The 21,657-nt window shown below is 42.7% G+C and overlaps 1 protein-coding gene across 1 annotated transcript in view; it reads right to left on the bottom strand.

The window, feature by feature from the left end:
- The window catches only part of LOC134358065 (tRNA selenocysteine 1-associated protein 1-like), a 51,716-nt gene that overhangs the window by 26,986 nt on the left and 3,073 nt on the right, over positions 1-21,657 (bottom strand). Inside the window, exons 3-4 of the mRNA XM_063069983.1 lie at positions 19,554-19,653; positions 19,403-19,455 (exon numbers count right to left, since the gene is read on the bottom strand). Coding sequence (XP_062926053.1) covers positions 19,403-19,455; positions 19,554-19,653 — 153 coding nt within the window. The remainder of the gene's footprint in view (positions 1-19,402; positions 19,456-19,553; positions 19,654-21,657) is intronic.

The following is a 21,657-nucleotide window of genomic DNA, read 5'->3' as shown; positions in this document are numbered from 1 at the left end:
AAGTCCTTCAGTCATAGTAGTTGGATGAAAAGAAAGAACCATTTAAAATATCTCTGCAACAGCTCGATGCAGTTGATGGCAGGCCATCTTATTCAGCCAGTCACTAGTTAATACTAGTTGTTGTGACCGATTACTAGTTTATAATTTACAAAGTAACTGGATTATTCTGCATCGATGCCCATCCACTGTTTCCCAACCAGTGCTTCAGCATAATAGAATTTTGGGGTTGAGGAAAACAAAATATAGATGAATGAAAAATGAATAAAAACTAATTTTGTGCACATATTAAAAGTATTGTATGGTGTTACTATTCTGATGTTCAGATGCAAGACACCGCTCATGCTACACACCTTGTAAGTGGTTAAAATTCAATCAATATCAAGTAGATTTGTGAACAGTATTAAAGGCACAACAGTTAGTGGGTTTGATTATTACATTGTGAAACACCTAGCACACATTTTCCTTGTGACTGCGTGTGTTTCCTCTGTGTGCTCTAGTTTCCTCGCATATTCCAAAAACATGCAGGTTGGTGGGTTATTTGGCCATTAACTTGAATGTAGTGTACGCACAACATATAGGTATTGAGATTAGGGAAGATAGGTGCTTGATGGTTGGCAAAGACATAGTGCTCCGAGGGCCTGTTTCCATGTTGTATGACTATAAAACCCAAAGACATAGGAAAAGAATTTGGCTCATCAAGTCTGCTCTGCTTTTCCTTCATGGCTGATTTATTATCCCTCTCAACCCTATTTTTCTGACTTCTTACCTTTGACACCCTTACTAAACAAGAACCTATCAACCTCCGCTTTAAATATACCCAATGATGTGGCTTCCACAGTCGCCTATGGCAATGAATTGCACAGATTCACCACAATCTGGTTAAAGAAATTCTTCCTCATCTGTTCTAAAGGTACGTTTATTCTGAGGTTATGCCCTCTGGTCCTAGACTCCTGCACTATAGAAAACATCCACCCTATCTAAGCCTTTGAATATTTGATAGGTTTCAATGAGATCCTCCCTCATTCTTCTAAATTCCAGTAAGTACAGGCCCAGCAGCCACCAAACGCTCCTCATACATTAACCCTGACAATGAGAGTATAACTATAAATGATCAAGCTTGAACATAAGAGTTTTCGAGGTATGCAGCATAGAAACAAGCCCTTCGCCCCAACTAGTCCATGCAGACCAAGTTGTCTCAAGGTGCCCCTGGTTCTATTTGACTGCATTTGGCCAACTTCCAGTCAAGATGGCGCCTGCGTACAACGCTCCTTCAGTTGACATCTCCTGGATAGATCATGAACCATATTTCACTCCTTTTACCTCTTTTACATTTGTTTTTCATCTTGGGTGTGATTTGCTACTTGGAGATCGTTTGGGTGTTCCAGCAATCTGCGGTGTCCAAGAGGATTCTGGGATGCAGCATGTGGGAACCTCATGGCAAGCAGGCTGCAGGATGGGGTACAAGCCAATGTTTGACTTTATTTTTGCCGATTAAAGCTCCAATCGTGTGCAGATTAAAGGACGAAGGAGACTGAAACATTGAGATGAATGTGGATGATGAGTGCTGGCTGCTTGCCTTTTGATCGCTCTACTACTGGAGAGGGGAGAGCCTGCCACAGTGCCTGGAGAATGTTACCCAGGTTTTCTGTGTTTTGGATATAGGCTTGGTCTACAGATTTTTTTTTCCCAATCTTATAGTTCTTTATATTCTGTGTTTTCCACCTGATTTTTCTCTTTTTTTGGTGTGGGAGAGGAGGATTTAGGGTTGATGCCATTCTTTTCTTTCTTGGTTTCATGACTACCAGGAGAAGAATTTCAGAGTTGTATACATTGATAATAAATGAACTTTTGCGTTGGGGTTTTCCATTAAGAGGCTGGTCTGACGTGATGACGTTATTAGGTAAGGATTTTTAGCGTGCTTTGGTATTTAGGTTTTGGAGTTCAATAAAATGTGTTATGGGTTTTGTTAAACATAAAATGTGTCACTTTTTATTTTGTTTATGTAAAACCTACATTGGTTACCCTGGTGCTCTGGGACGATTCTAGAGTTATTGAATATGTCCGCCAGCGCAGCTGCTTTGAAGCTGCTGGAGTTTTGGGAGCAAAATACTGTCATTTGGCTCATACAAGCTGAGGCCCAGTTCGCTGTGTGAGAAATCTCCCTGGACGACACCAAATTCTACTATGTGGTAGCATCACTCAGTAATTCCACAGCTGTGAGTGGGGTGAGTCTGCTTGAACACCCACCTGAAAATTATAAATACCAATCACTGAAAACTCACCTTTAACAGACTTTTGAACTATTGGAGTCTAAGCATGCCAAATAGTTGCTCTCCTTCCCCAGTCCTGGCGATGTAAGGCCTTCGGAGCAAATGGACCACATGCTGTTTCGCCCGGGAAATCACCCTCGTTTTATTTTTGAAGAACTCTTCATGCAGCAAATGCCTGATCCACGTTGCATAGCTCTCGCTAATGCACCCGTGAATGACTATACAGAGCTTGCTAGTATGGCTGATAGTCTACACTCAGCTGGGCAACGGTACATCATTCTTCCTCCTTTCTCTACCTCAATAAGCCCAGTCAGCAAGGCCCCGAGCATTAGGATGCCCGCGACTGTGAAACAGACAACACCAGCCCTGTGTTTTGATCATGCTCACTTTGGTAGGAATGCTAGGAAGTGCTGACCGCCTTGCAGTTTTGACAGTCCCAGTGCATCGGAACATCAGAGGTCTGTGAACACAGTGGGTTCCAGCTGCCAGGGTTGTCTACTGTACATTACGAACACTCTTTCAGGGCGACACTTCTTGTGTGACACAGGTGCTCAGGTGAGTGTGCTGCCAGCATTGCCAATTGAGGAGAAGACAAAGAGTAACAAAACCTCACTGGAGGCTGCCAACGGCAGCCAGGATCCAGACCCAAGAGGGTTTATCGTGTGCAGTTTTGGTCCCCTCATCTGAGGAAAGACATCCTTGCCATAGAGGGAATACAAAGAAGGTTCACCAGATTGATTCCTGAGATGGCAGAACTTTCATATGATGAAAGACTGGATCGACTAGGCTTATACTCGTTAGAATTTAGAAGATTGAGGGGGGATCTTATTGAAACATATAAAATCCTAAACGGATTTGACAGGCTAGATACAGGAAGATTGTTCCCGATGTTGGGGAAGTCCAGAATGAGGGGTCACAGTCTGAGGATAAAGGGGAAGCCTTTTAGGACTGAGATTAGGAAAAACTTCTTCACACAGAGAGTGGTGAATCTGTGGAATTCTCTGCCACAGGAAACAATTGAGGCCAGTTCATTGGCAATATTTAAGAGGGAGTTAGATATGACCCTTGTGGCTAAAGGGATCAGGGGTTATTGAGGGGAAGGCTGGTACAGGGTTCTGAGTTGGATGATTAGCCATGATCATACTGAATGGCAGTGCAGGCTCGAAGGGCCGAAGGGCTGAATGGCCTACTCCTGCACCTATTTTCTATGTTTCTAAGAGACATGACAGAATTGCTTGCTTCAATACACATGGGACCGTCCTGGCTAAAGTAGCTAGGCCTCTGCTCGGAGCAGATTTCCTGTGTGCCCAAGGATTATTAGTCGATCTTAAGAACTGCCGGCTTGTGGATGTCAAGGACTTAGGGTCGTTGCCCTGCTCCCCCGGTAAGCTCCCCACAACAACTCAAGCACATGCACCATTACATGTGAGTTGACTTGACTGCTGGGCAAATTTCCAGGCCTCACCGAGCCCAAGTTCTCCATTACAGTCACAAAACATGGGGTCGAACACTACATTCCCACAAATGGCATGCCAGTCCATGCCCACAGGTGGAGAATGCACCCAGAAATGGTTTCAAACAAATGAGTTTGCCAACATGGAAAGAGTCAGCATTCTACACCAATACCCCTTGGGCTTAACCCCTCCATATGGTCCCCAAGTCTGCTTGTGGTTGCCACCCACATGGTGATTACCGACACCTTAACAAGGCCATCACCCCTGGTTGTTATCCAGTCCCACACATTCAAGACTTTTCAGCTTGCTTAGCCAGAAAGTTAATTTTTTTCCAAAGTCTATCTAGTTAGGGGATACCATCAGCAGCCTGTGTGCTTAGAGGATATTCCCAAAACAGCTGTGATAATCCCATTGGGCCTTTCTAAGTTTCTGCACATGCTGTTTGGGCTGAAAAATACATCCAACTTTCATACAGCTGCTGGACTCTGTATTAAGACTTTAATTTTCTTTGTTTACTGGGATGTGAACATATGTCTCATCTCTGCACAATTTTCAAGCACTTAGGCCAACATGGGTTGATTATGAGCCCTGCTAAATGATAGTTTGGGTTGTCAACCATTGACTTTCTCAGCCATCGCATCTCCGCAGAAGGTGCAAAACCCCTCCCATCAAAGGTAGCATTTATGGATTTCCCACCACCTTACACTACTAAAAAAACTACAGGAGTTTTGAGACATGGTGAATTTCTATCACCATTCATTCCACGAGCTGCTCTCCTTGCATAGTGTGCTCAAAGGCAATGCCCCTAACCAAATGCTTGACTAGACAGCGGACATGACCAGGGCATTTGATGGCACCAAACGAGTTCTTTCAAACACAACCCTACTGGCACACTCGCTCCCCAATGCACCTATAGCCATTACTACTGATGCCTCAGAATATGTGCACGGATAGTTGGTCAGAGATGTGTGGCAGCCGTTCGCCTTCAGCTGGTAGGTCTACCCACCTCCCCCCCCCCCAAACAGAAGTACAGCACGTTTAATCGTAAGCTTCTCTGTCTCTATGGGGCTGTCATTTTCGTTTTCCTCTACAGGAGCGCCATTTCACAGCCTTCGTTGACCATAAACCACTTGTGCATGTGATGGCCAAAATATCAGACCCTTGGTCTGCATGGTAGCAACACCATCTGGCCTACATATCTGAGTTGACAACGGATATACAATGTATCAAAGGGGAAAAATAATGCCGCGGCTGATTGCCTCTCACGGCCAGCCACTGAGACACATAACAGTTGACCTTGCCAGCACAGCAGTCAATCAAGTTACTGACCTAGAGGTCCAGGCTTACAGAATGGTAGTCATGGGCCTGCGGTTGGCTGACATCAATTTCGGGGAAGCTGAGGTTTCTCTCCTGTGCGATGTCTCAACCAGCTGCCATGCCTACAAACTGGAGAAAAGCTGTTTTCGATTCTACACATGGCCTCTCGCATCCAGGCTGGAATGCCTAATAGAAATTGGTTGCACTAAAGTTTCAAACAAGAGAATATCTGCAGATGCTGAAAATCTAAGCACTACACAGAAAATGCTGGAGAAATGCAGCAAGTAAGGCCAGCATCTATTGGGGAAAAAAAGTAGTCGATGTTTTGAGCCCAGACCCTTCAGCATTAAAGTTTGTTTGGCATAGACTCAGAAAGGATGTGCGTGATTGGACTGCAGCCTGTGTAGAGTGCCAGTGGGCAAAACTTAACTGTCATGTTCAGGTGCCATTGGCACCTTTTGAGGTCCCTGAGCGATGGTTTTACCATGTTAATGTGGACCTGGTTGGTCCTCTTCCTCCCTCCCATGGTTTCATGCACCTTCTTACCATGATGGACCGTCCCACCACGTGGCAGAGGTCATCCCTCCAGCATCGACATGGCTCAGGCATTCATGAGTACCTGGGTTTCTCAGTTTGCATCCCATCTGATATTTCCTCTGACCACAGTCCCCAATGCATTTCGGACCTGTGATGGCCCAGAACTTCAGTGTTAAGCAACATCACACCACAACGTGCTGCCTATGCAAGCAGTTTCACCGCTCCTTAAAGGCTGCTCTGAGGACTTGCCTGACCAATGATCCTCTCCCATGGGTCCTGCCAGGGTTCAGAACCCCTCCAAAAGAGGACCTATGGTCATCTGCGGCTGAGTTGGTATACAGGGAGGTATTATGAGTGCCAGGTGATTTCACAGCCATCTGGTCGGCCTCTCAACAGCGTTCCACCCTCCTCAGTAAATTCAATTCCTCTTCACCTACTCCTACCTCCCATCACTGCGTACAGCACTCTTGGGATCCTGTTGACCCATATTCCGCCTCATTTGTTTTTGTCTGCCATGAAGCAAACCAACATCCCCTTAGGCCCTCTTACTTTATCCGTTCTGTGTTTTGGAACAGAGAGAAAGGACCTTTAACATAGATAATAGGGGTAAACCTTGGTAAGTATTTTGGTAGATCACCCTAAACCGGCCCACCAAGATTTAGAGTCACAACATGACTGTGAGCGTGTCAACACACCTTTGGAACACAGGACCTGAGCTGGACCCCAGGCACATTCACAATGCTGGTTTTAGTGAATTCTGGGGGTGGGGGGCAGGAGCTGCTTAGGGTAACGTAATTGGTGAAAATGTACATAATTCACAATGACCGACATTGAGCTGGAGTTTTGCTTTAAGAGGCTGGCCTGACGTGATAATATTGCTAGGTAAGGATTTTTAGCGTGCTCTGGTGTTTAGGTTTTGGAGTTCAATAAAACGTGTCATAGGTTTTGTTAAACATAAAACATCTCATTTTGTTTTATTTGTGTAAAACTACAATGGTAACTGACCTAGTCACTTCCTCTGGCGGCTCATTCCACATAGATATAACTCTGTTTTTTTGAAAAAGCCCCTCAAGTTCCTATTAAGTGTTGTCCCTCTGGTTCTTCATTCCCCAACTCTAGGAAAAAGAGCAAATGCATTCATGTTCTCTGTGCCCCTGATCGTTCAGAGCCACCTAACCTTTAAGGAATAAAGTGCTGGTCTGTGCAATCTCTCCATCTAACTCAGACCCTTGAGTCCTGGTAACATCCTGTAAATCTTTTCTGCACTCTTTCTTGTTTAATAACATCTGATTTCTGAGCACAATAATCCAACTGTGGGTTCATCAGCTTCCTGTGGAACCATATCATGACGTCCAACATCTATACTCAATGCCCTGACTCATGAAGGCCCGAGAGTCACAAAGTTGTACAGCATTGAATCAGGTTTTTTGGTCCAACTTGTCTGTGGTGACAATTTATTTATCCAATGTGGTGGCATTTGCCTACATTTGGCCTATATCCCTCCAAACCAGGGGTTTCCAGACTTTTTTCTATGCCATGGACCTCTACCATTAGTCAAGTTAAGAAAATGAATACATGTTTAAAAATACAAGACTCATAAACGTCCACATCCACTGGAATTGAAACTGAGCATAATTATACAAAGTCAAATGGATAAGCTGCCACATCTGCAAATTATTTGCATGTCAAGTTTTCATTTCTGCAAACCAAGTTGTTTTCTCTTTTAGGGGAGAAACCTGCATGACATATCATCGTGTCAAGTACGATGAAACGGCAAAATGTAATCAAACATTCAACTATTGCCAATGACGATATTTTCCCCCAAAGGTTTGAATGATCAAAATGAAAACCAGGTGCAAATGATAAAGATGGTGTGATCATGTCTGAGAGTGCTGGAGAAATGCTTACAGTTTGCTTAATTTGTTGTAAAGAGAAAAATACATTAATATACTGTCACTGAAAATTTGATTTGATCAGAGTGTAAAGAGATACCGAAAGTAATTTTAGGCTCAATGCAGATCATGAAATTAGAGGTTTTCCTTTCAAATAGTATTATAAATTACTACATTGAAACATTCACAGTTATTAGAAACATTTAGGGGGAAAATGACATTCAGCAGAAAAATTGTTTTGTAGGTTGATTCAACATGCATGTTCTCAAACAAGGCTGAAAGGGTAGCATCAGGAATATTGATAAACATTTTAAAAACCTCTTAAATAACTTCCAGGCAGCATAACTGGAGGGGCAACATTCAGGGTGAAGTTTCATATTGAGGAGGAAGAACCAGCATGCCTCCATAATATGGAACGAGTTTTTATTTTCTTACATATTGGATTGAACAAAAGTCCTGATGAGCTGGTGACCTGCACCAGGAAGTACAGTGGATTCCGATTAATTGGACTGGCTGCTTATATGGAGCAGCTCTTAAAGAACCAAAACTAATTAAGAAAATAGCCTGGATTCCCTTTGCTTAATTGGAACACTATGCTACTTAATTGGGGCAGGAAACTGTGGCTGAACATTTTTGAACCAGCGTCAGTCAAGTGCACTTGCATAGCCCCTGGGACACTACACTGTGCTTAGAATGAACAGTTTTTAAATAGCATCAGCTGCTTGTTTATCTTCAAAAAGCAGCAATTTTTGTCACTGATGGTTGACAAGAAATAAGCAGCAAGGCAATTCAAAACTGTTTTGCTCACTGAGGTTTCAAGTATTCAGGCTTCGAGATGCCAGAAGTGGCCGGAAGTGAAAATGAAATTATTTTATTACTTTATTGAGTTAGGAACTATGAAGAATTTGAAGGCAGTTTTGGTCTCCTTATTTAAGAAAGGATGTGCTGACGTTGGAGAGGGTACAGAGAAGATTCACTAGAATGATTCCGGGAATGAGAGGGTTAACATATGAGGAACGTTTGTCTGCTCTTGGACTGTATACCTTGGAGTTTAGAAGAATGAGGGGAGACCTCAGAAACATTTCCAATGTTGAAAGGCATGGTCAGAGTGGATGTGGCAAAGTTGTTTCCCATGATGGGGGAGTCTAGTACAAGAGGGCATAACTTAAGGATTGAGGGGTGCCCATTCAGAACAGAAATGTGAAGAAATTTTTTTAGTCAGAGGGTGGTGAATCTATGGAATTTGTTGCCATGGGCAGCAGTGGAGGCCAAGTCATTGGGTGTATTTAAGGCAGAGATTGATAGGTATCTGAGTAGCCAGGGCATCAAAGGTTATGGTGAGAAGGCGGGGGAGTGGGACTAAATGGGAGAATGGATCAGCTCATGATAAAATGGCGGAGCAGACTCGATGGGCCAAATGGCCGACTTCTGCTCCTTTGTCTTATGGTCTTATAAATGCTATAATACCTGAAGATTTGTAGGATGCAATTACCGATAACATTGTATGAAGGTAACCTATTATCTGCACAAGGTGTCTGCGCTGATTTTGTTTATTTACAGGCGAATGAACGTAACACGGATAGATTCCTCTGTCGAGATATATATATATGTATATCAATATGTATGTATAGTACCATAGCAGTATTGGCAGAGTTTGAATTTGTTCTGTATTTCATTTGAATACATACTTTGTAACTCAATTTGACATTTTTACACGTCCTTAACAATTTCCATGAAACTGCTAAGTGGGGCAGCTGCTTAATTGGGCCAAAATGTATTGATCCTGAAGTGCCCCAAATTAACCAGAATTTGCAACCGAAACAATGGTAGAAGAGCTCTGCCCATTAGGAGAAGTAATAATTGTCGTGGCTATCCCTCGAGGTCGAGGATGATAGTCTTCATTCTGTTGATCTACTTATGGGCTCTCAAGTGGCTTATGAGTCCAATCTTGGCTTTGAAAGTTCTTCCACATTCAGGACAGGTAGTGCCAGATGGCAGATCGGGCTTTGGTTGTTGCTGCCTCTCTTTCCTTCTAATTCTGCACACCTGTTGGCTTCGAAAGTTGCTGTTCCTTCTCGGATGATGGCTTGCCAGAGTTTCCTGTCCTTGGCATTGGTTTCCCAATTGTTAATGTCGATGTTACATTTCTTCATGTTGGCTCTTAAGACGTCTTTGAATTTCTTCTGTTGTCCACCTCTTTTACGTTTGCCTTCTGTAAGCTGGGAGTAGAAGATTTGTTTCGGCAGACGTTCGTCTTTCATCCGAACAACATGACTGCTCCATCTTAGTTGGTTCTTGATGACGTAGACTTCAATGCTTGTTGTTTTTGCTTCATTTAGTACACTGACGTTGGTTCTTCTATTTTCCCAGCTGATATTTAAGATGTTTCGAAGACAGCGTTGATGGAACTTTTCAAGTGCCTTCAGATGTCGTCAGTATGTTGTCCAGGTTTCTGATGCATACAGGAGTGTTGGGATTACCACTGCTTTGTACACTAACATTTTGGTGTCTGTTTGGATGTCACGATCAGGAAAGACTTTTGTTCGGAGACATCCAAAAGCTATTCCAGCGCATTTAAGATGATGTTGAATCTCGGAGGAGAGGTGACTTCCAAGATACAGAAAGTGGTCCATGTTTTCCAGGGTTGTTTCGCCAAGTTGAATTGATGAAGCAATAATAAATGAATAAGGGAAGCATGGGCCCTAGAGACACTTTTTCTTACTGAAAGGGGAATATCCATGTTCTGTTCCTAAGCAGAATTCTGCTCCTGTGTCTTATGGGTAGGATGTGCATACGAAGCACATTAGTTTTACTATGGGAAAACTTCTATTACATTTGTGTGAGTTGAGAGAAGTAAGTTGCTGATGTTACAAGGTTTCCCATGTGGTTATAATATAAACTGGTATCTGAATGATACAGATATAACAGTACAAGAAAACAAGTAATCTCTCCAACACACTGGGGTGGCATAGTAGCATTGTGGGTACCAGCAACCCGTGTTCAGTTCCCGCCATTGCCTGGGAGGAGCTTGTACGTTCTCTCCTTGACCACATGGGTTTCCTCCCACGGTCCAAAGACGAGGCTGTTCATAGGTTAATTGGTAAAACGTCCCATGATTAGGCTAGGGTTAAATTGGGAGTTGCTAGGCGGTGTAGTTCGAAGGGCCAGAAAGGCTACTCCGCATTTTATCTCAACAAATAAATAAACTACATGGGTTTGATCCAAATGAAAGTGCAGCAAAAATTAAATTAGGATGTCTCCATGGTTCAGCAGCAATTTTTCAATACTGGAATTATCTATTTGCTTGGAACTGTTTCCTTGAAATTCATGTGCAATAAAACCAGTAAGAATATTTCAGCAATGGGTTAGCAGCAATTTCCCAAACTGATGATGCATTGCAAAACGGTAATTAAGTTTGGGCACATCTGCACTCTTTCAATCTTATTCGAACAGCTCGTCGTTGAGCCTACTAGCTATTCTGGATTGGGTATTGTGCAATGAACCGGAATTGATTAGAGAGCTTAAGGTAACAGAACCCTCAGGAGGAAGTGATCATAATATGATCGAATTCACCCTGAAATTTGAGAAGGAGAAATTAAAATCAGATGTATCAATGGAGTAAAGGGAATTACAGAGGCATGAGAAAGGAGTTGGCCAGAATTGATGGAAAAGAACACTGGCAAGGATGATGGCAGAGCAGCAATGGCTGGAATTTCTGGAAGCAATTCGGGAGGCACAGAATAGATATATCCCGAAGAGGAAGAAGTAATCCAAAGGCAAAAAGACCTAACTATAGCTAACAAGAAGTCAAAGCCAACATAAAAGCCAAAGAGAGAGCATATAACAGCAAAAATTAGTGGGAAGTTAGAGGATTGAGAAGTTTTTAAAAACCAACAAAAGGCAACCAGAAGTCATTAGGAAGGTAAAGATGGCATACAAAAGTAAGCTAGCCAATGGTATCAAAGAAGATACCAAAAGTCTCTTCAGATCCATAAAGTGTAAAAGAGAGGTGACAGCGGATATCGGACTGCTGGAAAACAAAGCTGGAGAGGTTGCAATGGAGGACAACGAAAATGCAGATGGAATGAACAAGTATTTTGCATCAGTCTTCCCTGTGGAAGACACTAGCAACATGGTGGAAGTTCAAGGTGTCAGGGGGCATGAAGCGTGTGATGTTACCATAACTAGAGAGAAGGTTCTTTGGAAACTGGAAGGTCTGAAGGTAGATAAGTCACCTGGACCAGATGGTTCTGAAAGAGGTAGCTGAAGAGATTGTGGAAGCATTAATAAAATGATTTTTCAAGAATCACTATATTCTGGAATGGTTGCAAAAGACGGGAAAATTGCAAATGTCATTCCACACTTCAAGAGAGGCAGAAGAAAGGAAACTATAGGCCAATTAGTCTGACCTCAGTGCGAAGATGTTGGAGTCGATTATTACGGATGAGGTACTTGGAGGCACATGACAAAAGAGGCAGTAGTAGTCAGCAAGGAGAACTCTTGCCTGACAACTCTGTAGAAATTCTTTGAAGAAGTACGAAACAGGATAGACAAAGGAAAATTGGCTGATGTTATGTACTTTGATTTTCAGAAAGACTTTGACAAGGTTCCACACATGAGACTGCTTAACAAACTGAGAGCCCATGCTATTACAGGAAAGATTCTAGCATCGATAAAGTAGTGGCTGATTAGCAGGAGGCAAAGAATGGGAATGAAGGGAACCTATTTCGACTGGCTGCCGGTGACTACTGGTATTCCACAGGGGTCCGTTTTTGGGACCGATTCTTTTAAGTCATATTTTAATGATTTCGATAATAGAATTGATGACTTTGTTGCAATATGAATTATATGAAGATAGGTAGAGAGCAGGTAGTTTTGAGGAAGTAGAGAGTCTACAGAAGGTCTTAGGAGAATGGACAAAGAGGCAGATGGAATACAGTGTCGGGAAGTGTATGCTCATGCATTTTGGTAGAAGAAATTAGAAGGCTGATTATTTTCAAAACGGAGAGAAAATACAAAAAAATTGAGACACAAACTGACTAGGGGGTCCTTGTGCAGGATTCCCAAAAAGTTAACTTGCCTGTTGAGTCTGTGGTGAGGAACGCAAATGCAATGTTAGCATTCATTTCAAGAGGAGTAGAATAGAATATTCTTCAGCAGTTGAAGGGTCATTTCTTCGGCATTTGAACGGGGCCGACTACGCAAGCGTGTGAAAGTGAGGCAGCGGGAGAGTTTAAAAAAGCAAGCTGATTAACGGAGCAGGCGGCAGAGTAGGAAGGCTTTGGTTCGAGAGGATTCGGCGAGCAGAGGCTGAGGACGAGATTCACTCCCAGTGAGGTAAGGCCGGGTAAACTAATAGAACATAGATCATAGAATAGTACAGCACAGTACAGGCCCTTTGGCCCACAATGTTGTGCCGACCCTCAAACCCTGCCTCCCATATAAGCCCCCACCTTAGATTCCTCCATATACCTGTCTAGTAGTCTTTTAAACTTCACTAGTGTATCTGCCTCCACCACTGACTCAGGCAGTGCATTCCACGCACCAACCACCCTCTGAGTAAAAAACCTTCCTCTAATATCCCCCTTGAACTTCCCACGCCTTACCTTAAAGCCATGTCCTCTTGTATTGAGCAGTGGTGCCCTGGGGAAGAGGCGCTGGCTATCCACTCTATCTATTCCTCTTATTATCTTGTACACCTCTAACATGTCTCCTCTCATCCTCCTTCTCTCCAAACAGTAAAGCCCTAGCTCCCTTAATATCTGATCATAATCCATACTCTCTAAACCAGGCAGCATCCTGGTAATTCTCCTCTGTACCCTTTCCAATGCTTCCACATCCTTCCTATAGTGAGGTGAGCAGAACTGGACACAGTACTCCAAGTGTGGCCTAACCAGAGTTTTATAGAGCTGCATCATTACATCGCAACTCTTAAACTCTATCCCTCGACTTATGAAAGCTAACACTCCATAGGCTTTCTTAACTACCCTATCCACCTGTGAGGCAACTTTCAGGGATCTGTGGACATGTACCCTGAGATCCCTCTGCTCCTTCACACTACCAAGTATCCTGCCATTTACTTTGTACTCTGCCTTGGAGATTGTCCTTCCAAAGTGTACCACCTCACACTTCTCCGGGTTGAACTCCATCTGCTACTTCTCAGCCCACACTTGCATCCTATCAATGTCTCTCTGCAATCTTTGACAACCCTCTACACTATCTATAACACCACCAACCTTTGTGTCGTCTGCAAACTTTCCAACCCACCCTTCTACCCCAACATCCAGGTCGTTAATAAAAATCATGAAAAGTAGAGGTCCCAGAACAGATCCTTGTGGGACACCACTAGTCACAATCCTCCAATCTGAATGTACTCCCTCCACCACCACCCTCTGCCTTCTGCAGGCAAGCCAATTCTGAATCCACCTGGCCAAACTTCCCTGGATCCCATGCCTTCTAACTTTCTGAATAAGCCTACCGTGTGGAACCTTGTCAAGTGCCTTACTAAAATCCATATAGATCACATCCACTGCACTACCCTCATCTACATGCCTGGTCACCTCCTCAAAGAACTCTATCAAGCTTGTTAGACACGATCTGCCCTTCACAAATCCATGCTGACTGTCCCTGATCATACCATGATTCTCTAAATGCCTATACATCCTATCTCTACGAATCTTTTCCAACAGCTTTCCCACCACAGACGCAAGGCTCACTAGTCTATAATTACCCGGACTATCCCTACTACTTTTTTTGAACAAGGGAACAACATTCGCCTCCCTCCAATCCTCCGGTACCATTCCTGTGGACAACGAGGACATAAAGATCCTAGCCAGAGACTCAGCAATCTCTTCTCTTGCCTCGTGGAGCACCCTGGGGAATATTCTGTCAGGCCCCGGGGACTTATCTGTCCTAATGTATTTTAACAACTCCAACACCTCCTCTCCCTTAATATCAGCATGCTCCAGAACATCAACCTCACTCATATTGTCCTCACCATCATCAAGTTCCCTCTCATTGGTGAATACCGAAGAGAAGTATTCATTGAGGACCTCACTCACTTCCCACCTTTATCTCTAATCGGTCCTACTTTCACTCCTGTCATCCTTTTTTTCTTCACATCATTGAAGAATGCCTTGGGGTTTTCCTTTACCCTACTCGCCAAGGCCTTCTCATGCCCCCTACTTGCTCTTCTCAGTCCTTTCTTAACCTCCTTTCTTGCTTCCCTATATTCCTCAATAGATCCATCTGATCCTTGCTTCCTAAACCTCATGTATGCTGCCTTCTTCCTCCTGACTAGATTTTCCACCTCACTTGTCACCCATGGTTCCTTCACCATAGTACATTTCCCTGCAAAAACATTATCCCAATTCCCAACTCCTTTAATTACTCTAATTAACTTAACAGTAGGTAATGGAGGCAGCAGTTAGGGCAGTTGAGTGCTCCATTTTCAGTATGTGGGAAGTCAGGGCAAGCACAATTGTCCCTGATGACTACACCTGTGAAAGGTGCATCCAGCTGCAGCTCCTGACAAACCGTGTTAGGGAACTGGAGATGGAGCTGGATGAACTGCGAATCATTCGTGAGGCAGAGGCAGAAATAAACAGGAGTTGCAGGGAGATAGTCACCCCTAGGAGTCTGGAGAAAGGTAGCTGGGTGACTGTCAGGAGAGGGAAGGGGAACAGACAGAATGAGCAGAGCACCCCTGTGGTCGTTCCCATAAATAATAAGTATACCCTTTTGGATACTGTTGGTGGGGACGACCTACCAGGGACAAGTTGCAGTGGTTGCGTCTCTGGCACCGAGATTGGACCCTCAACCCAGAAGGGAAGGAGGGAAAAGAGCAGAGCAGTAGTGATAGGGGATTCGATAGTTAGGGGGACAGATAAGAGGTCCTGTGGAAGAGATTGAGAATCCCGGATGGTCTGTTGCTTCCCTGGTGCCAGAGTCCGTGATATCTTGGATCGAGTTCTCAGTATTCTCAAGAGGGAGGGTGAGTAGCCGGATGTCGTGGTCCATGTAGGGACCAATAACGTGGGTAGGAAGAGTGAGGAGGTCCTGAAAGGTGAGTTTAGGGAGTTAGGCGCCAAGTTAAAGGACAGGACCTCCAAGATAGCAATCTCAGGATTACTACCAGTGGATGTGCAGGCAGGTTTAGAAATAGTAAGATAGCACAGATCAACACGTGGGCTGAAGACATGGTGCAGGAGGGAGGGCTTCAGATTTACAGATAATTGGGCAGTTTTCCAAGGAAGGTGGGATCTGTTCCAGCTGGATGGTTTACATCTAAACTGGAGGGGGACGAATATTCTTGCAGGTAGGTTTGCTAAAGAGGCTCCAGTGGATTTAAACTAGATACAAGGGGGGAGGGAAACAAGAGTGTAGGAACAGATGTAGGGGAGAAGGAAGAAAAAGAAGATGATAAAGTTGTTTGCACCGTTAGTGATGAACAGAGAGTAAGAGGTGGAAAATTTCTTAAATGCATTTATTTTAATGCTAGGAGCATTGTAAGAAAGGTAGATGAGCTTAGAGCATGGATTGATACCTGGAAATATGACGTTGTAGCTATTAGTGAAACATGGTTGCAGAAGGGGTGTGATTGGCAACTAAATATTCCTGGATTTCGTTGCTTTGGGTGTGATAGAATCGGAGGGACAAGAGGGGGAGGTGTTGCATTGCTTGTCAGAGAAAATATTACAGCGGTGCTCTGGCAGGATAGATTAAAGGGCTCATCTAGGGAAGCTATTTGGGTGGAATTGAGGAATGGGAAAGGTGTAGTAACACTTATAGGGGTGTATTATGTGTATTATAGACCACCTAATGGGGAGCGAGAATTGGAGGAGCAAATTTGTAAGGAGGTAGCAGATATTTGTAGTAAGCACAAGGTTGTGATTGTCGGAGATTTTAATTTTCCACACACAGACTGGGAAGCCCATACCGTAAAAGGGCTGGATGGTTTGGAGTTTGTAAAATGTGTGCAGGATAGGTGATTGCAGCAATACATAGAGGTACCAACTAGAGAAGGGGCAGTGTTGGATCTTTTGTTAGGGAATGAGATAGGGCAGGTGACAGAGGTATGTGTTGGGGGGCACTTCGGGTCCAGTGATCACAGTGCCATTAGTTTCAATATAATTAAGGAAAAGGATAGGTCTGGACCCAGGGTTGAGATTTTTGATTGGAGAAAGGCTAACTTTGAGGAGATGCGAAAGGATTTAGGAGTGGATTGGGACAATTTGTTTTATGGGAAGGATGTAATAGAGAAATGGAGGTTATTTAAAGGTGAAATTTTGCAGGTACAGAATCTTTATGTTCCTGTTAGGTTGAAAGGAAAGGTTAAAAGTTTGAGTGAGCCATGGTTTTCAAGGTATATTGGAAACTTGGTTCGGAAAAAGAGAGATATCTACAATAAATATACGCAGCATGGAGTAAATGAGGTGCTCGAGGAATATAAAGAATGTAAAAAGAATCTTAAGAAAGAAATTAGAAAAGCTAAAAGAAGATACGAGGTTACTTTGGCAAGTAAGGTGAAAATAAATCCAAAGGGTTTCCACAGTTATATTAATAGCAAAAGGATAGTGAGGGATAAAATTGGTCCCTTAGAGAATCAGAGTGGACAGCTATGTGTGGAGCCAAAAGAGATAGGGGAGATTTTGAACAATTTCTTTTCTTCGGTATTCACTAAGGAGAAGGATATTAAATTGTGTAAGGTAAGGGAAACAAGAAAGGTAGTTATGGAAAGTATGATGATTAAAGAAGAGGAAAGTTGACGAGGGTAAAGCGGTGGATGTTGTCTATATGGACTTCAGAAAGGCTCTTGACAAGATTCCACATGCAAGGTTAGTTAGGAAGGTTCAATCGTTAGGTATTAATATTGAAGTAGTAAAATAGATTCAACAGTGGCTGGCTGGGAGATGCCAGAGAGTAGTGGTGGATAACTGTTTGTCAGGTTGGAGGCTGGTGACTAGTGGTGTGCCTCAGGGATCTGTACTGGGTCCAATGTTGTTTGTCATATACATTAATGATCTGGATGATGGGGTGGTAAATTGGATTAGAAAGTATGCCCATGATACTAAGATAGGTGGCATTGTGGATAATGAAGCAGGTTTTCAAAGCTTGCAGAGAGATTTAGGCCAGTTAGAAGAGTGGGCTGAAAGATGGCAGATGGCATTTAATGCTGAAAAATATGAGGTACTACATTTTGGTAGGACTAATCAAAATAGGACATACATGGTAAATGGTAGGGCACTGAAGAATGCAGTAGAACAGAGGGATCTAGGAATAACGGTGCACAGTTCCCTGAAGGTGGAATCTCATGTGAATAGGGTGGTGAAGAAAGCTTTTGCTATGCTGGCCTTTATAAATCAGAGCATTGAGTATAGGAGTTGGGATGTAATGCTAAAATTGTATAAGGCATTGATAAGGCCAAATTTGGAGTACTGTGTACAGTTCTGGTCACCGAATTATAGGAAAGATGTCAACAAAATAGAGAGAGCACAGAGAAGATTTACTAGAATGTTACCTGGGTTTCAGCACCTGAGTTACAGAGAAAGGCTGAACAAGTTAGGTCTTTATTCTTTGGAGCGTAGAAGGTTGAGGGGAGACTTGATAGAGGTATTTAAAATCGTGAGGGGAATAGATATAGTTGATGTGGATAGGCTTTTTCCATTGAGAGTAGGGGAGATTCAAACAAGAGGACATAAGTTGAGAGTTAAGGGGCAAAAGTTTAGTGATAACACGAGGGGAAACTTCTTTACTCAGAGTGGTGGCTGTGTGGAACGAGTTTCCAGTAGAAGTGGTAGAGGCAGGCTTGATATTGTCATTTAGAGAAAAATTGGATAGGCATATGGACAGGAAAGTAATGGAGGGTTATGGGCTGAGTGCAGATCGGTGGGACTAGTTGAGAGTAAGCGTTCAGCACGGACTAGAAGGGCTGAGATGACCTGTTTCCGTGCTGTAATTGTTATATGGTTATAATATTGAAAATGAATATTCAGTATTCTCAGAACGTGATAGCGGTTGTCTTACAAAAATAAATATCTGATATTGCTGAAGCCATTTCCAGGCTGCTTTCAGCAATTCGCCATCATGGTAAATCCACATTTCACAATGAACCAGTTTTGTTTAAATATTCATGAGGTGAAACTGGGCTGTTGACACTATGGGATGTTTTTATTAATGTGTCTTGTGATGGAAAAGGTAAAGAAACATTGAGTTTGAGTGTGTAATGTTAGTTATTATATTCCAAAGCACATTTTATTTCATAGTTTGCGTCATTCATTTCATTTAGGTTCACAAATATCAAACAAAAATGTCTTTTTGCAGGATGGTTATGTCACAAGAATGGGTCAACTAGAGTTCAAACATTGTCATTTAATAATTTCTGTAGTGAGTGACTCATTCCCACACTATAAATCTTTTCCAGCATAATCAGGAGCAAGATGGAACCCTCTCCACTCACCTATATGAGTGCAGCACCATATTTGTGTGTACTATCTACAAAATGTATATTAGGTGCTCACCCACGCTGCTCTGACAGAATTTCCCAGACCCAAGGTCAAGGACATCAGAGACAGGGGAATATCACCATCTGCAGGTCACACACCGTCCTGGCTCAGAAATATATTGCTAGTCCTTCATTATTGTTAGGTCTAGACTCTGGAACTGGAAATTAATAGTACTCTGTTCAATAGAAGGGCCACAGCAGTTCAAGCTGTCTTCTCATTGTCACCTTGATTTATAGGACAAATACAGAGCTGCTGTTCCAGAATATAATGATAGCTTGAATTAAAATTCTTTTAATTATCATCGTTAGATTTGCTTTTCCACATTACTACTTTGTTTTGTTTCCAACTAGTCTGTTCTTATACTAAATGAAACTTTGAGGATCAAAAAATTAAAAGAATTAAGGGAATGTTAAGATGGACAGACTTACCCTGCATCTGTTTTTTTTCCATACGTTGCATAATTTAACTTGAATTTCTTGGGCTATACAACAAAAAACAAAGTAAAGAAAAATTACAAAAATACTGCCTTTTAGGAAAACAAGCAGTTAACAATGATAAATGTCTTCTAAAGAGGTTTACCGGATTTGAACCGGGCAAAGGCTTCCCATTCAGTTTATGGAGACAACGATCAGCACTGGTTTGATCAGCTAATTCCACAAAGCAATAGCCTGCTAACGTTCTGAAACGACACAAGAAGTTCAATTACAACATTTTCTTCACATTACTAATTGGGCTTCAAGCTAAAGCAACTAAATAATAATCAGTATGTATATAAAAATGATTACATAGTATATAAAATAAGCACAGCAGGTTTTCTATGCAAACTCTGCCAATAATAATTTACTGGTACCATTTTGCTAGCATCGATGCTATTGACTGATTTAGAAAAATAAATATTCTTCACATGCAAGTGTTGATGGGTCTTTTTCTCAGTTCTAATGATGGATATTTGACCTGAAACACTTTTTTTCTCTCTCTTTTCTTAAATGTTGCTCAAACTACTCAGTTTGCAGATTTCTATTTTTGTTTTATGCAAATTAGATTATTAATCATGGTTACCCCTGGAATTGTAGAATTAACAGTCACAAAATAGTGCTTTGAAATGAGCTCTCCAGGCTACATATTCCATTGGATTCTGAAGTTTGATACAAAGGGTTCATTTCCGTGATGCATTCCAGGACAGCATAGCTCGGTAGTGGATAAACAACCTTGTAGTAAGAGTGAAGAATTTCAAGGACTCTTTTGGCCATTGGCAAACATTTGGGAACACGACGATAGTTATCCATCTGTGACTTCCGGCTCAGTCCATCACTGCAACCTGACTTGCTGGGCATATCTGGCAGCCCTGCTATTTGCAACAAATGACGCTTCCTTCAACACATTAGCATGCTCTATCTGCCCCAATTAATCCATTTGACAGGATAAACTCTACAAGAAAGTACTGGTAAATTAGTTTATTATCAGATGCACTGAGAACAGTGGAAAACCTTTGTTTTCTATGCCAATCATACAAATCATTCTATCCCATCCGTACATCGAAGTAGCACAAAGGAAAAACAATAACCAACTGTAGAATAAAATATTGAGTTACAGAGAAATGCAGTATAGGTAGACAATAAGATAAATTGTGAGGTCAAGAGTTCAGCTTATTGTACAAGTGGTCTGTCCGATAGTCTTAATATAGTGGAATAGAAGATGGAGCCTGGTGGGATGTGCTTTCAGGCTTTTGTATCTTCTGCCCAACAGGAAGCGGGGTGGGGGAGAAGAAAGAATGTCTGGGGTGGAAGGGATCTTTGATTATGTTCCTGCTTTACTGAGGTAGCAAGAAGTGTAGACAGAGTCCATGGAGGGGAGTCTGGTTTTTGTGATGTGCTGAGCCGTGTCCACAACTCTCTGCAGTTTCCTGCAACCTTGGGCAGAGTAGTTGCCAAGCTAATCTGCGATGCATCTGGATAGGATACTCTCTATGGTGCACCAATAAAAATGGGAGAGGGCGATGGGGACATGCTGAACTCCTGAGGAAGGACAGGAGCTGGTGGACTTTCCAGGTCAAGGCATCCACGTGGTTGCACCGGGATAAGTCATTAGTGATGTTTACTCCGAGGAACTCCCAGCACTCAACCCTCTTATTTAAACAGGAGCGCGTCCACTATACAAGGTCTTTTGTTCTGCTAACACTGAGGTAAAGATTGTAATCATGCCACTAGACTCTCTATTTCCTTCCTGAACTGATTCAATGTTGGGCCCACTATGGTGGTGTCATCTGCAAACTTGTAGATGGAGTTAGAGATGAATCTAGCCATGCAGCCATGGGGGTATAGCAAGTACAATAGGGCACTGACGACACAGAGTTGTGGGGGTGACACGAGTGTTGAAGGTCATCGTGCTGGATGTATTACCACCTCTCCTTACTGATTGTGGTCAATTGATCAACAAGTCAAGAATCCAGTTGCGAAGGGAGGTGCTGAGTCCCAGGTTTATGAGTTTGGAGATGAGTTTGCTTGGAATGATGTATTGATCAGTGAGAGGATGAGGCCAGGGCTGCCATGCGGATAGGTGAATCTCTATGAACCTATCACATTTCTAGGAACTTATGACAACCATGGCAACTTTGGCTTCACCCAATCACATACATTCCCGTAATTCTATGCATCCCTTCACCTTCTGTGCAGTTTTGACAGTG

The sequence above is a fragment of the Mobula hypostoma genome, chromosome 17 (genome assembly GCF_963921235.1).
Source record: "Mobula hypostoma chromosome 17, sMobHyp1.1, whole genome shotgun sequence".
Taxonomy (NCBI): domain Eukaryota; kingdom Metazoa; phylum Chordata; class Chondrichthyes; order Myliobatiformes; family Myliobatidae; genus Mobula; species Mobula hypostoma.
Note: the sequence above shows the minus strand (reverse complement) of the source record. Positions and strands in the feature narration are given on the sequence as shown.